Here is a 16,067-nt window from a genome sequence, read left to right as displayed (position 1 = left end):
TTAAGATTAAACATAATAATTTTTGTAGAGGGAAGTATTCTATGTTGGAGCTTGAGTGCTTCACTGTACTTCACACACACACGAAGATGAAGAGAGAGAGAGAGTTTGTTACAACTGAATAACAGAAAAATTGAATCAGTGTGCGCCCATTTATTCATTACTTATATACTCAATACATGTGTCACTCATGTATGAGTCTGCAATAGGGAAAGTCAAAAAATACAATTGGAGAAAAAAGCGAACTAGCTTATACACCTTTATTTAACACACCCCCTTAAGCTAGTCTCTAATATAAAGCAAATAACAACAAAACTTCAGCTAAACAAATTCATTACAGTCAACAACATTCAGAATGTTCCTCAGCTTCTTAAAAGTTTCTCTCTTCACTGCCTTGGTGAAGATATCTGCTACCTGCATATCAGTTCTGCAATAGCTCAGCTTCAATCTCCCTTTGGTGACTTGATCTCTCAAGAAATGATAACGAGTCTCTATGTGTTTGGATCTGCCATGTGCTACTGGATATTTGGCCAAGCTAATTGCAGATTTGTTGTCCACAAATAGCTCCACAACACTTTCCTTTTTTATCATTAGTTCCTGCATCAAATTATCCAACCAGATGGCCTGACAAGCTCCCATTGAAGCTGCAATATATTCAGCTTCACATGAGGACAATGCCACAACAGATTCCTTCTTTGAACTCCAGGAAATGGGACCTGATCCAAGTAGAAATACAGAGCCAGCAGTGCTCTTTCTATCAGTTTTATCACCACCCCAATCTGCATCAGTGAAACCATAGAGACCTTTCTCATTTTCTCTGCATTTACTAGGTAGAAGAATTCCATATGTCATAGTGTCTTTGACATATCTTAGAATTCGTTTTGCAGCAGCAAGATGAGATGTTCTAGGTCTGTCCATAACTCTGCTAATCAGACCTACACTGAAAGCAATATCAGGTCTGGTGTTGCAGAGATATCTCAGTGCCCCAACCACCTGTCTAAACTCAGTAGCATCAACTTCTGGCTCATCAACATTTTTATCAAGCCATAATCCTGCTTCTGCTGGTGTTGCAGCACCATTACAGTGTTGCATGTTGAATCTCTTCAGTACATCAGAAGCATACTTTTTCTATGACAGTAGCACACCATCACTAGTATTTTGAAATTCAATTCCTAGAAAGTAGGATATCTCTCCTAGGTCTGTCATTTCAAAAGTACTCATCATTTTCCTTTTAAATTCAGTTACCTTAGTTTCATTGTTTCCAGTAACCAACAAATCATCAACATAGAGGCATAGTATTACTATATCACCACCCCCTGACTTCACATACACTCCATGCTCAGAAATACATCTCACATACCCCATGTTGATTAAACTCTTATCTATCTTTTTGTTCCAAGCTCGTGGAGCTTGTTTCAAGCCATACAAGGCTTTTCTCAATTTCAGTACCTTTTTCTCACTTCCTTGTTTCACAAAACCTGCTGGTTGCTCAACATAAACTTCCTCTTCCAATTCTCCATTTAAGAAGGCAGATTTTACATCAAGTTGATGTACTTTCCACCTCTGCATACTAGCATGAGCTACCACAACTCTCACAGTTTCAATCCTTGCAACAGGTGCAAAAACTTCCTCATAATCAACACCATGTCTTTGGAGGAATCCTCTAGCTACTAACCGTGCTTTGTACTTCACCACTTCACCTTTAGGATTAACTTTCACTTTATACACCCATTTCACACCTATTGCTTTCTTTCCTTTTGGTAATTCAACCAATTCCCAAGTCAAGTTCTTCTCTATGGATCTGAGTTCCTCTTTCATAGCTTCTAGCCACTTAGAGTTTTTCATTGCTTCCTGCAAAGTTACTGGTTCTGTTTCAGCAAGTAGTGCAAAGTGCACTAAATCACCTTCATCATCAATTGCACCATCAGGCATTATCTCATAGTCATTTAACCTTGCAGGAACCTGCCTTTGTCTCAATGATCTTCTTGGCATCTCAGGACTACCACCTTCATCATCATTATCTTCAACTGGCCCTGTTTCACCCTCAATGTCTGACTCAGTTTCACCAGCAGGCACATCAAACAGATTTTGTTCTACACCAGTAGAACTCTCTCCCTTTTCACTCCACTTCCACGCTTTTCCCTCATCAAATACTATGTCTCTACTTATCACAATTTTGTTGTTCACAGGATTCACTAGTTTGTAACCACCAGTTGAATGATAACCCACCATAATCATCACTTCTCCTTTATCATCCAGCTTTGTTCTAAGTTGATCAGGCACATGCCTATAACAAACAGACCCAAATACTCTAAAATGTGATACATTTGGTTTAACACCTGTCCAAGCTTCCTCAGGGGTAATATTCTCCATTTTCTTTGTTGGACTTCTATTTATAATATATGCAGCAGTGTTAACAGCCTCTCCCCACCACATCTTAGGCATGTTCTTACTTTTTAACATGCTTCTCACCATATTAAGCAATGTCCTATTCTTCCTCTCAGCAACTCCATTATGTTGAGGAGTATATGGAGGTGTAACCTCATGTGTTATTCCTTCATTCTCACAATATTCATCAAACTCAGTGCTAACATACTCCCCACCACCATCAGTCCTCAGAATCTCTATATTCTGTCCACTCTGTTTTTCAACTAGTACTTTGAATTTTTTGAATACTCCTAACACCTCATTCTTCCTCTTAATCAAATAAATCCAAAGTTTCCTGGTGAAGTCATCAATAAATGTAACAAAATACTTGTTACCTGCAGGAGTTTCATGTTGTATTGGGCCACACACATCTGAGAAAATCACCTGCAGCTTTCTTTTTGATCTACTTGGCACATTTGGATTGAAGGCACCTCTTGACATCTTACTTTCCATGCATTCTGCACATACATCCTTTGGAACATGGATATGAGGCAGGCCTTTCACTATTGCTTTGCTCTGCATCCTGTTCAGATCACCAAAATTCAAGTGCCCATATCTGAAATGCCATAACCATTCTTCTTTGTCAACTGCTGTAGCTAAACACTGCTGCAACAACATACCCAACTCAATCTTGAATATTCTGTTATTAGAAAGAATTCCCTTCATCAACAGATTATGTTCAGTATCATACACCTTCATGGCCTTGTCTTCAAGCACCATTCTGTATCCCTTCTCTAGTAACTGTCCAATACTCAACAAGTTACTTTTCATTCCTGGCACATAAAGAACACCAGTAATGTAGCACAGTGAACCATCTTTTTTTCTTATCATCACCTTCCCCACACCTTCCACCTTCATGGTTCTATCATCAGCAAATCTTACTCTACTCTTGATTGTGAAATCAAGTTCAACAAACCACTCCCTCCTTCCTGTCATATGAGTTGAACAACCTGTGTCCAGAACCCAGTACTCACCATTCTCACCTTCCTTCTTAATTGACACCATTTGCACTGTTTCATCACTGCTCTTCTTTTCTTCAATGGCCATTAACAGAGTTTCCTCTGTCTCCTCCTCTTCTTCAGCCATTTTAGCATCATTTCCATTGACATTGCTGTAGCACTCATCAGCAAAATGTCCATATCTCCCACAGTTATAACACTGTATATAACTCTTATCAAATTTTCTCCCTCTTCCTCTAAAACCTCTACCTCCTCTTCCTTTATAATTTTCAGTATGATTATTTCCTTGTTCATTATTGCTACTGTTTTCACTAGAGTTTACTTTAGCAGAATTCGAGTTATTGTAATTACCTCTTCCTCTTCCTCCTCTGTAATTGTTTCTACCTCTACCACGTCCTCTTTGATTTCCACCAGATTTGTTGCCTGTTTGTGCCGCCAGCGCTTGCTCGGTACTAGGCTTCACAGTTTTCTTCTCATTCATTCTCTGCTCATGCGCTTCAAGAGATCCTTGAAGTTCTTCTATCGTCATCGTCGACAGATCTTTCGCCTGTTCAATCGCCACCGTGATGTGATCAAATCGCGATGACACCGATCGCAAAATCTTCTCCACGATTGATTCATCAGACAACGTTTCACCACAGTACAGCATCTGATTCGTCATCGTTTGAACTCTAGTGAAATATGCAGCAATTGATTCACTCTCCTCCATCCCTAGCAATTCATATTGTCTTCGTAGGGTTTGAAGTCGCACCTTCTTCAATTTCTGATCACCGGCGTAGGAATTCGCAAGAATATCCCACGCTTCTTTACTCGTCTCCGATCTCGCAATTTTCTCAAAAATTGCAGGATTCACACACTGATGGAGGATGCATAGACCTTTCCAATCCTTCTTCTTCGATTCTCTGTAAACTGTTTGTTGCGCAGCGTTTGCGTTCTCCGGCAACGGAATTAATCCGTTCTGCACTAGATCCCACACATCCTGATAGCCGAGGATCGCCTTCATCTTCCTACTCCACTGATCGTAATTTCTTCCGTCGAGGATCGGAAAAGTCGCCGGAAAATGGCTGTTCGTCGCCATTGTTGCTCACACACTGATTCTGTTAGAATTGAGATTTCACTCACTTTTCTCACACTGGATTCACTCTCAAAGCTTCAACAACTTGCTCTGGATACCATATGTTGGAGCTTGAGTGCTTCACTGCACTTCACACACACACGAAGATGAAGAGAGAGAGAGAGTTTGTTACAACTGAATAACAGAAAAATTGAATCAGTGTGCGCCCATTTATTCATTACTTATATACTCAATACATGTGTCACTCATGTATGAGTCTGCAATAGGGAAAGTCAAAAAATACAATTGGAGAAAAAAGCGAACTAGCTTATACACCTTTATTTAACATTCTAATCCCACTATTAATGATTTTGTCTCTACAGTTCAAAGTAATTGCACACAAATCATAGCAATGGCACCCCCAATTATGCTGCAATTGATTGAGAGCGATTGAGAATCAAAAGAGAGTAAGGTTTAAGATGCTTACTTAAACGTAGCTTCTGTTTCCGCACGACACCGTTGATCCAAAACGCAAGCCACCTACTGTGAATGAAGTTCCACCACGCCGCCAGGACGGAACACCCTTCTTTTGTCTTTTGCGTTTTCCCTACTTCAGCCCAACTTCCAGAACTTGCCGCCAGCGCCGCCATGCTCACGTACGCGTACCCGCCATGCTCGGAGATCGCGTGGAGCAGCGCCGCCGATTCAAGGTCCCACTTCGGCGTATCAAAACCGCGAGAAGGAGCGTCACCGTCGGATGCGGAGTTCGTCAACATTGCTGCAGCGGCGCAAGGGGAGAACTCCGGTGACTCAACTAAAAACTGAAAAATAAAGTGACAGGAACAGGGATGTTGACTCAACTAAAAACTGAAAAATAAATCAACGGTCAACAAAGACGGTCATAGACAAGGACTGTCTTTGTGTTCATTCAATGTAATTTTAAAATTAGCACACATTCTAAGATTTCTAATGAAAATAATTGTAAAAATATCATCACACGATGTTTTTTAAGGTGGTTCTTCACAACCAAAGAACATTAATTAGCAAACAATGCCAAAAAATATTTAAATAAAATTTCAATAATATATTATATTTTATTAGCTGTTTCTCTCATTTTTTCCATGGGTCATTTGGCTGCTTCATGGTTAATAAGATTTCTGTTTGGAATGGAAAGAGAAGTGAATGAGTTCATGTTTTAGGTTTTCTAACTATATTGGCCTGTGGTTAATTATTTTTTATTTTTTATTAGTGAATTAAAAGATATTATTATAAAATTTATAATATAATAATTTACACACACTCTGTTTAATTAACTAAATTATAATTTCTTAATGTTGATTATGTTTCTTAATAAGTCAATCTTGTTAAATGTGTTGTATCATATTTTATATTTATGGAATATTCTAGATATTCACGTGAAGAAACTTATTGACATAATTAATGACGTTGTTCCTTCACTATCATATGCACTTCATATATGATAAAAATATTTAAATAAAATTTCAATAATATATTATATTTTATTATAGGATAAATTATATTTTTAGTACCTAAAATTTTTTCTTGTAAGAAAGAGAAGTCCTTAAACTTTTAAAAAATTTGTTTTTAATCTCTAAATTTTTTTTTTATCTATTTTTAGTTTTTTAACTATTTTTTCATCTTTACTTTTAGTCCTTTAACTTTTTTATCATCCTTAATTTTGATCTTCTCAAGGGACTAAAAATAAGGATGAAATTTTTTTAAAAAACTAAAAATAGATGAAAAAAAATTCAGAGAAAAAAACCAAAAATTTAAAAACTAAAAACATAATAAACCCTTTATTATATCATTTTGTTCATTAATATAATGTGATGATAAAATATTTTTCTACTAAATATGTGCAAAAATATTTTACAGTAATAATATATATCATGTAAACTCTACAAAATTAATTATCAATAATTTTCATACAAGAAAATATTTCTAAAAATATTAAATTATAATATATTTTTCTTTCACGTATGATGTCTGTAAAAAAAACATAATTCTTAAAGAAAACTTAATTTAAATATTTATAAGAGAAATGAATATTATTTAGACTTAATTATCAATTTGATATTTAAATTCAAATTGAATCATTTTAAAATTTAAGGATTAAATTGAATTATTTAAAATAATTTAAGGGTAAAATCAATAATTAAGCCTAAATTTACCTTGTTTTTTTATTAACCAACTATGACTAAGTAAATAATAACGTGGCTGTACATCAATAATCATTATTTAATTAGTCTTTTCCCAAATTTGAATTACATCATTTTCCAACTTGTGCATTGGACATGTATAAATTATATCAAATACTATAAATGTGTTTGAAAACAGAGCGTAAACTTTCCCTTTCATGATAAAACGACAGAGTCTTTATTAATATCATCACTACATAATCATGACTGTTGCTGTATCTTACTGCCAGCCAACTTTTATGTCCTGAGGCATTTGGTGCTTGTGTGTGTTCTATTACATAATTTAATCAGCAACCTCTTATTTTTGTTATTGATTTTATTTATCCAATCTTTAGTACAATTTGCGTCTAAGATTAGCAATTTTTATCAATAAATAAAATTCATAAAAAATGCAATCACATTGTGACTGTATTGTAGACTTGGGCGGGTTAAAACTGAATTTGATATGCGTATGCAAGATTATTAAGTGAATTCTGTAACTACGAGACATATTCTAACTTCAAATCAGAAAAGTATGAACTATGAAGCCACGAGGTAGAAGAATCAAAGGGATCATGTACCAAGAATGTACATATTGATTTTCATCACCCCTTTACCTCTCACTTGGCCGATACAATACTAAGCCTCTAAAAGCTTGGACATACACATACTTCTCCCAGGTAGTGATATAAACATCTTTACAGTGTAAATCAATGTATTTGTTAACATTGAAACAACCTCACATGCAACGGAATGACACCAATTTTCTTTCTAACCCCATGTCAGGATTCAGTAAAGTATATAATCCATTATTCCTTCACAGTATGTTACAACCTGATCTCTTTACTCCATCACTGAATATTTTGAATTCTTCTGAGTATAACCTGACCATAGAAGTTTTTTGTCCGGAAAAACAAACCTAAAGCCGACAGAGAACCCAGAATAGCGGCAGAAGCCATTATGAGAAAAGAAAACATAAAACAATGAGTTCCAATGCAAGTATTTCCATCCCATGCTTCTTTGTCATATATATATCCAACCACTCTCACAGAGAATATATAAGATCCCACTGGACTTGCTATAGTAATGGTGTTGAATATGCTGCCCATATTTCCAACACCAAATATCTCAGAAGTGATTGTGGGCATTAGTGACCACTGAGAGCCATAACAAATACCAACCAATATCGAACCGGCATACAGGGCACCCGGAAGTCCAGAAGCAATCACCACATGGCCAATGCTCATGATCAGTAAAGTGATGACCATGAATAAAGGTCTTGCCCATCCTCTTGTGTGCAAATAATAATCCGACACATAACCGGCTCCGAAGCGTCCCAGGAAATTCCAAATGCTCCACAAAGAAACCAAGGAACCTGTCTCATGGCTGGTATAACCAAGGGATTCCCCTATTTGGCCTAAGTTGTTAACAGTTGCAAGTCCTGATCCCATACCACATGCCACAGAAACAAACAAAACCCAAAAGTTCACAGTTTTCACTGCTTGGAAAAGATTCAGGTTTTCTCCTAGTTGCAAATTAGTCCTTTGATTGTTGAAAGAATCTTTCCTTGCATCCTCCTTTTCTGTAGTATCCTCGGGGCTTGGCTCGACAATTAGTGGTGACCCCTCATCTAGAAAACTTCTACCGGAGTTCTTTTCATGTGCTTCAAATGCAATGCAAAGAAGTGAGGCTAGCAACACCATAAGCACAACAAATATAAATATGCGCACCCATGATTGCAGACTAAAGATGTTCTCTAGGATTATAACAACCATAAGGTATGCAGCAACAACCAGAGCCATCGAAGAAAACATATTCAGGTACTTCCTTTCTTCCGCCTCCTGAGTGTTGTGGATTCTTACAAACCACATAAGTAGCAATGTATTTATAGGTGGTAAGAGCGCTAGCGTCAGAAGATATGACATAGGCTTGTTGTTGAATATTGTTCCGTACATTTGAATTAATATTGCTCCACTCAGACCAAGAAATCCCTATCAAAAAGAGGAAAAAACCAATGGCCAAACTTGAACAGAATGCAACAAACGAAGAATTGAAAGGCCAGGAAAAAATAGAGTTTTTTTAATATATTATATACTATTTTTTTATATCAATTTTTACAATAATAGTATCTTTTATCTATTTTCAATTTCATCTCTTTATTTATGTTTTTCCTTCTTATTTATTTTTAAAATATTATATATATATATATATATATATATTTTTTTTTTTTACGTTCTTTATGAACTAAATATTATTTATTACGCATTGAATTAATCATCAATTTGTCCCAGACAATTATACTCTCTTCTAAATATTTCAGTGATCCCTAAGTTTTCTTTCGGAGAGTGAGAAATTAAAAAACATCTTTAATTCCTGAGTTAATGTATTTCTACATTAAAAAAAAGTTAATTTATTCCAGTAAAGTATAGAATCAATTTGAAAAGTTTCTTAGTCTTAATTTTTTTTTTTTACTTTAGAACCGAGTATGAGGAATTTGATGGTTTACTCGTTATTATTGAGCAAATTTACTAACACTCCTTGAGGTTCTTTTATTTTGCTCATGGTAAGTTTAATAGAGGTAAACCAGAGGAGGGTATGTGAGGAAATTTGATGAAACTAACTGAGTTTCGTAGGGTAATTTACTTTTAGTTATTTTATAATGAAAATATACAGAACACATTCTTTACCAGGTTCATTCCTTCAAAGACTTCCTTCAAACACTCTCATTAGCTGAAATTTATGGTAAACTAAGGTATGTTTGAATGAGAGTGGCAAACAGAATGTTGCTAATACTCCTCTATTTTATATGAATTTCACTAAATAATCTGAAAGAGAGACTGTGTTCAAATAATTTCTCACAACATTTTGCTAGTTAAAATTGGTTAAACTAATCTGCAGATTTCTCAACTACTTAATAAACAAATACAGTACAATTTTAGGAACTTGATTAAAAAATAAATACAAGTTAAGAGGCCAATTGAAAAAAAAAAAAAAAATAGAAACCTTATTAAAAATTCGGTAAAAAAAATTAGTAAACCTTCACAAATTATGTTCCCATCGTCAACTGTAAAATTATCCCCTTTATGTTTGGAATAAGAGTCAGAGAGGAAATGATTTTGGGCGAAAGTGCATCAATAAATAAATAGAAAAAACCTTGATAATGCCGACGATGGTTCCGCTATTGTTGGGGAAATTACGCACGCCGGTGACAACGTTAGAGGTGTTAAAGAAGCTCTGCCCGTGTGCCGCCACGAACATGAACAAGCACATGACGGGCAAGGGCACCGGGGGTAAGAGTCCGGCGACGGCGGCCCACATGAGAAAATAGCCCAAGAAGCATTGGGCCGAGCCCAAAAGGTGGAGGAGCCAGGGCCCGATCGTAGTTCTGCGGGCCAGGAAGTCGTAGAGGAGGCCGGAGAGGACGCCGACGTTGACTCCGATGTCCTTGGAGACGGATACGAATTCGAGTGCTGACTGATCGTAGCGCTGCGTTGACTTTATGGTTTGTGAGTAGATGGAGAATGTGTAGAGTGACCCGCTGGTGCACTGGATCCATATGCTCGCCACCGTCGATCCCCACTTCGAGTTAAGGAGGAAATTCAATTTCGTGAACTCCATTCGGGTCATGTGGTTCAATTTCTCGGTTCCTTCTTCATCAGAACTGAGTTATAGGTTCTCTCCGGTGGGGACACCTGGTCTTGGACACTGTTCATGGAGACATGGAGACAGCTGTACCTACGTGCTTGCATTGCGTTACTCTTCCAACAAATTCCATTTGTTGGGAATTAAATTAGATTATGTTTGTTTCAGCCAAATAAATATTTTATTTGTTTTGGACATGTGGGAAGAAAAGAAAAAATACATTTGATGGGAATACATTTGAAACTAGCAGCATTTTAAGGAAACCTCTCATTTTCTAAGTACAATGAGAATCCTAAAATTGTACAAATAAAGACAGAGAAAGATAAAGATCTAGATGTATTATCAAGAATTTTAATTATTAATGAAGGTTCAAACTAATTTGAAGATTCAGGTTAAATATATATATTTTTTTTCATTATCATTTTTGGTTCAAACTAATTTAAAGGATTCAGGTCACTCCAGATACGCGGTATGAACTTGTTTTCAATACATGTATCAAACCATCAGCTCTTAACGAGGATCAGATCAAATGATGTCAATCCATTGGGAAGATAGACCTCGAGGTACTCGTTATTTTTTTCCAATTACTGTCACAATCTGCATTTTTTTACCGTACATTCCTCTTAAAATTTGCAGCAAAATAATATATGAAATACAAAGCAAATTAAACATGACACACGACTTGTAACAAATAAAAAAATAACAACCACTTCCAAATTGGTTTGCTCAAGGATACAAACACAAACCAATACCAGTTTCTTTGTGATATATACATCTCAAGGTACGTTCAAATATATAACGCTTGCAGTTTGAGATTTCCTGTTCTGTCTGACTACCTTCCAAAGTTTATCAACCATAAATTGTATGGAATGCTTATCATGGAATTGTGCCTCCTTGTTACACTCCCCTGCTAAATTTTTTTACCACATACAGACTAGTAGCATGCTGCAACCACAAGAAAACCTTTTCAACTGATTTTAATTGTACAAGTTCTTAACTTTCAGAGTGATTAGTGCCTTCATCAGAAATTTTTAATAACGAAAAATGGAAGAATTTCTCTTATCAAGGAGGCAAGGAATATCTAATGCCAACAAGCAAAGAGCATGTCCAGAATTGAGCAATAACAAATGATAGTAATTGATCATCTGTCTTGCAGTGCCATCAGCATTACTTCCCAAGTCATTGATCTTCTAGCCACCAATAGTTACAGTCTTGCAGAGATATTCTCCTCGTTTTCAATGAGCCTGTTGAATGTGGACCCACGTTTAATACTGTTAGGAACTAAGAGGTTCCCATATTGAAGGTCTATTCTAGGAGGCAAAGGAAGGCAATGAGATGTAATGGGTGACTGATTATAGGAAAGCCTAGTTAGTAAAGTGGGGTATTTTTACTAGTTAGAGCTAGAAAGGTCTGTTTGACAGTTCAGGAGTTAAGAGGGAGGAACTTACAAATACCATTGGAATAAGGGGGTCATTTTTTCTGTGATTGAAATAAACTGTTTTCACAGTTGTAGAAGGGTTTTCTCTCTTGGGAGCAGAATAATAGATCTTTCTCTCTGATTTTCTTCTTCCTCTCTGATTTTCTTCTTCCTCATCTCTCTTTCTTCTCTTAATTCTCTGTCCTGATCTTTAAGAACCTATATCAAATACCTGTATATGATCAATCCAGCATCCAATTTCAATCCTAAACTGAGTCAAGGAAGTCCATTAAAGGAAATTCCAATTTCAATCACAATTCCATTAACACCTCATGGATTTTCTGGAAAGTAAATCTGAAACATCCCCCAACAACCCATGGTTGAGCATTGGCCAAATCATGACCCTTGTGCTTGACCACAGTTCTAACCACTGGAACGAATTCATTGTCCGTTCCCTTGTGTTTAACAAGTTGCAGTGTCTTCTCTCTTTGCACCTTGAATTCTATCCATTCTCCATTCAACAGCTTCCGAACTTCCCTCCAAGCATGTCAATACCATCCAAGGACTCCCTGCAATGAGGAGCTTTGATACCAACTTAATAGGTACTAGTATCAATATTGCAATATAATAGAACTCAAGGAGGAAACCTCCTTTGCAACTTGAAAGGGAAAGATACTGCTCAACATGGAAATGTATAAACCAGAATAGAAGAAATGCAAAAAATGCAGAAATAAAAGACAACAATCAGAACTGATATAAATATAATTATACAAAGAGTCTCAATTCACTCCAAAATTCTGTTATGCCCCTTCACTATTTCCCACACATTCCTTATTCATGTTTCCTTCACTCTCTCATCATTGCGCAGTTCACATCTCCAATACCTAGCTGTCATGACTCGTGTACATTCAATTACACTGTCACACTACAGTTTCCTCCTTATTCCAAGCACCATTTGTATTTCTCCTCTTCTAATCACGTATATTTTCCCTTGGCCCAACACTTCCCAACCTTCCTCTCTTATATACAAGTTAAAGGTCTATCATCAATCATTTGGAACGGAAAAAAAAATGATGTTTTCTGAGACGTGGGAACCTATGCTCATAATCAAACATAATGGTGATTATAAATGAATGGACTACATATCTTTTTTTAAAATTCTGTGTACATTTCTCTTATAACAAATAAAATACAATTCAAATAATCCTCATAGACAACCCATAGAAAACTGCATTAACTATATTTATGCCAAACAGACCAGAGAAAACAAGACTGGTTTCCTCAGCCTTTACCTAGTGTTGAAATGCAGGCAAATGCAATCTCCATCATCTTGCATAATGTTTTAATCTTCTAAGCACAACTTGCTTATAGAACCTCCGGGTCCGGAAGAATAATGCCAAACCAACCAAAAACGCAAGAAAAGCAACAGCTGCCAGGATAAAAAATGACGGCATGAAACAGTTGATGCCAAAGCACGAATGATCTTCTTTATCGGCTTGCTTGTCGTAAATATATCCAACAACTCTCACAGAAAGTATATACGATCCAAGTGGACTTGCTGCAGCAATAGTATTGAAAATGGTACCCATATGCTTTACACCAAATATCTCAGAAGTGATTGTGGGCATCAAGGACCAATGTGCACCATAGCAGATGCCCACCAGGACAGGACCCAAATACAAATTTCCCTGGAAACCAGATGCTATAATTAAATGGCCAAGAATCATTATCCCCAGAGTCACTGTCATCAACAGGGGCCTAGGCCAACCTTTTCTGTGCATGATATAATCTGATACATGGCCACCTCCAAAACGACCAAGGAAGTTCCACATACTCCACAGTGACACCAAATTATTAATCTCAATGGCGCTATATCCAAGGGATTGTCCTATTTGGCTCATATTATTTATAGTTGCAAGCCCAGAACCCAACCCTGATATCATGATCACAAACAGCATCCAAAAATCAACCGTGCACATAGCTTGCAAGAGATTCTTTTCTTCTTCACGGGGCAATTTGTCATCTGAAGTCACTTGTACCTGCCCCTCATCACTAGGCAATTCATGGTACTCCACTTGATCCACTGATGCAGAATGACTGGAGGAAGTGGTACCCTTATTAGTAGAAGAACCCCTCTCAATTGTGTAGGATTGCGAAAACTTCCGTGACTCTTCCCAATGGGCCTTTATAGCAATTCCAAAAGGCGTTGCTAGCAGAACCATAAGAATCACAAATGCAAACATCCGTCCCCAGTTCGGTAAACTAACTAAGTTCTGTAAAATTATTATGAACATGAGATAGGCTACAATAATCACAGTAACCACAGAGAAACCATCCAAATGCTTCTTGTAATCACTGCCATGCACTTCATAAATCCTCAGAAAGAACATAAGCAACACACAGATCAACGAAGGCAACACAGCAAGCATCAAAAGGTAGGTTGCTGGGTCCCCATCAAAAAACGTATGGTAGATTTGGATCAAGATAGCTCCACTCAGTCCCAGAAATCCCTGAACAACAAAATTTCAATTCAATCATAACTTAATTAGAATGTTAAAGTTAAAGGCTTTTTACACTTTTATCTAATCACATGTCATTGACTATGTTAGACTTCTATAATAACTACTTTAAAAGAAGTATATAGAATGATTTCTGATTGGTTTTCTTTTTTAGTACAAAAACACAAACATTTTTCACAGGAGACACTTATGCCCGAACAGAGCAGGATACTACAAATAACAAAATAACAAAACTCTTCCCCTCACACAACTGCATACCCCACATTGGAACTTGAGATTCCAGATTAAACTAAACCTTTTTTTTTTCTAACCATGATAATGGTACGAAGTTTTAAGCGGTGACAAATCTTCGTCAAGGACCGTGAATATACAAGGTGAGTATTCCCTAACACAATTTATTTCATGTCCCTTGAGATTGGTTGACACAAATAAACTCGTATAAATTAAACTGTTTTATTAATTTAACCCCGTTTTATTTATTTATTTATTTATTTTTATTTTGGTTTTCAGTTACCTTCATGATACCAATGATGGTGCCGCTGTACTCAGGGAAATTGCGCAAGCCGGTAACGACATTGGTGGTGTTCAAGAAGGTCTGACCGTTAGACGCGAGCCACGCGAAGAAGCACATGACCGGCACGGGCGGCGGGCTCACGAGGCCCACGACGGAGGCCCAGATGAAGATGAAGCCAGCGAAGCACTGGACGGCGCCGGCCGCGACGACGACCCAGGGCCCGCTGAGCGAGGTCCATATGGACTTGGAGGGGGAGGCGCGGTGGGTTGTGTAGGGGGCGACGGCGGAGTAGAGGAGGCCGGAGAGAACACCGAAGTTGGCGCCGATGTCCTTGAAGACAGAGACGGTGTCGAGCGTGGATTGGTCGTAGCCCTGCGTGGACTTGAGCACGGAGGAGTAGATGCTGAAGGTGTACGATGCGCCGCAGCTCCACTGGATCCATATGGCGGCGGCGACGCCCGTCCACCGATTCGCCACCCACCCCATCATCGATTCGGTTTCGTTCTATCTATCTATCTCATGCAAATGGCTTTTGTTTCTTTTTTTGTTTTCTCGGGATTTGGATGGTTTGGTTGATATTGTTTTGTTGACGTGGGTGAATGAACCGAGAACGGAAATTGTTTAAGGAAAAAATGTTACGTCAACAACACGGAAAGAAACAATGTCAGTGACATGTTTGAAATAAATAGGTATTTTTAGGACATTAATTAAATTTAAAAAGTGTTTATTTTATAAAATAAGAAAACATAATTTTTTTTAATTTCTCAATAAAAAATTATTTTAAATTCTTTAATTAATAGTTTCAAACTATTAGTTAACATTTATTTTTAAAATAATGAAATATTTGTGTAGGATTAGTATTAGTATTGTTTAAGTGCAATGGGACCCGAAAATAAACTGGCCGCGAGAAACTTGGAAAGCGACACAATTGGATAGGAAGAAAGTGTCAGAGTGGCAGGTACGCCTCATGTCACGTTACTCACTATCAGACGCAAGTATTTTATGTTTTAAAAAATAATACTAACAAATATTAGACTTTTTAGGTGGCTATCCACTTAGAGTGAATTCATATGATTGGTACTGTTTGTAATTTTTAAATACTGAAATAAATTTATTTTATTTATTAAAATTAAATTTCTTGAAGTTGAGAATTTTTGTAAAGTCGTTTTCAGAATTATGTATGGTAGTACCATAATGTTTATTACTGTTTCGGAAAAAAACGAAATTGCGTGTGAAACATGAAGACACGCTATGATTATTATTACCAAGGATGTAATTAATTAATGTATTAGAGTCACGATAGATATTAAACGCCCTCCCCATTAATTGTTAGGAATTTA

General features: G+C 36.8%; 2 protein-coding genes across 3 annotated transcripts; both read right to left on the bottom strand.

Moving 5' to 3' along the window:
* Positions 1–7,082: 7,082 nt before the first annotated feature.
* On the bottom strand, positions 7,083–10,480 carry LOC114409764 (protein NUCLEAR FUSION DEFECTIVE 4-like). Its single transcript, XM_028373347.1, has 2 exons — positions 9,789–10,480; positions 7,083–8,626 (listed from the first exon to the last, which is right to left on the bottom strand). Exons 1-2 carry the CDS (start codon positions 10,260–10,262, stop codon positions 7,487–7,489), a joined length of 1,614 nt encoding a protein of 537 aa, XP_028229148.1. The 5' UTR covers positions 10,263–10,480; the 3' UTR covers positions 7,083–7,486.
* A 355-nt stretch (positions 10,481–10,835) lies between these two features.
* On the bottom strand, positions 10,836–15,342 carry LOC114409763 (protein NUCLEAR FUSION DEFECTIVE 4-like). Of its 2 annotated transcripts, XM_028373345.1 has the most exons (3): positions 14,728–15,341; positions 12,987–14,204; positions 10,836–12,263 (listed from the first exon to the last, which is right to left on the bottom strand). In XM_028373345.1, exons 1-2 carry the CDS (start codon positions 15,214–15,216, stop codon positions 13,020–13,022), a joined length of 1,674 nt encoding a protein of 557 aa, XP_028229146.1. In that variant the 5' UTR covers positions 15,217–15,341; the 3' UTR covers positions 10,836–12,263; positions 12,987–13,019. The 2 variants fall into 2 exon arrangements, with proteins under 2 accessions (XP_028229146.1, XP_028229147.1); XM_028373346.1 differs by lacking the exon at positions 10,836–12,263 and having other exon boundaries at positions 12,793–14,204; positions 14,728–15,342.
* Between the last annotated feature and the right edge of the window lie 725 nt (positions 15,343–16,067).

This window comes from Glycine soja, chromosome 4, assembly GCF_004193775.1.
Source record: "Glycine soja cultivar W05 chromosome 4, ASM419377v2, whole genome shotgun sequence".
Classification (NCBI taxonomy): Eukaryota; Viridiplantae; Streptophyta; class Magnoliopsida; order Fabales; family Fabaceae; genus Glycine; species Glycine soja.
This window is presented reverse-complemented; position numbering and strand designations above follow the sequence as displayed.

Excerpts from the sequence above, each read along its gene's own strand:
- LOC114409764 (XM_028373347.1), bottom strand. The coding sequence starts at position 10,262 with ATGACCCGAATGGAGTTCACGAAATTGAATTTCCTCCTTAACTCGAAG. Across the intron at positions 8,627-9,788 it reads CCATCGTCGGCATTATCAAG|GGATTTCTTGGTCTGAGTGG; the intron begins GTTTTTTCTATT and ends TCTTTTTGATAG.
- LOC114409763 (XM_028373346.1), bottom strand. The coding sequence starts at position 15,216 with ATGATGGGGTGGGTGGCGAATCGGTGGACGGGCGTCGCCGCCGCCATA. Across the intron at positions 14,205-14,727 it reads CCATCATTGGTATCATGAAG|GGATTTCTGGGACTGAGTGG; the intron begins GTAACTGAAAAC and ends TTTGTTGTTCAG.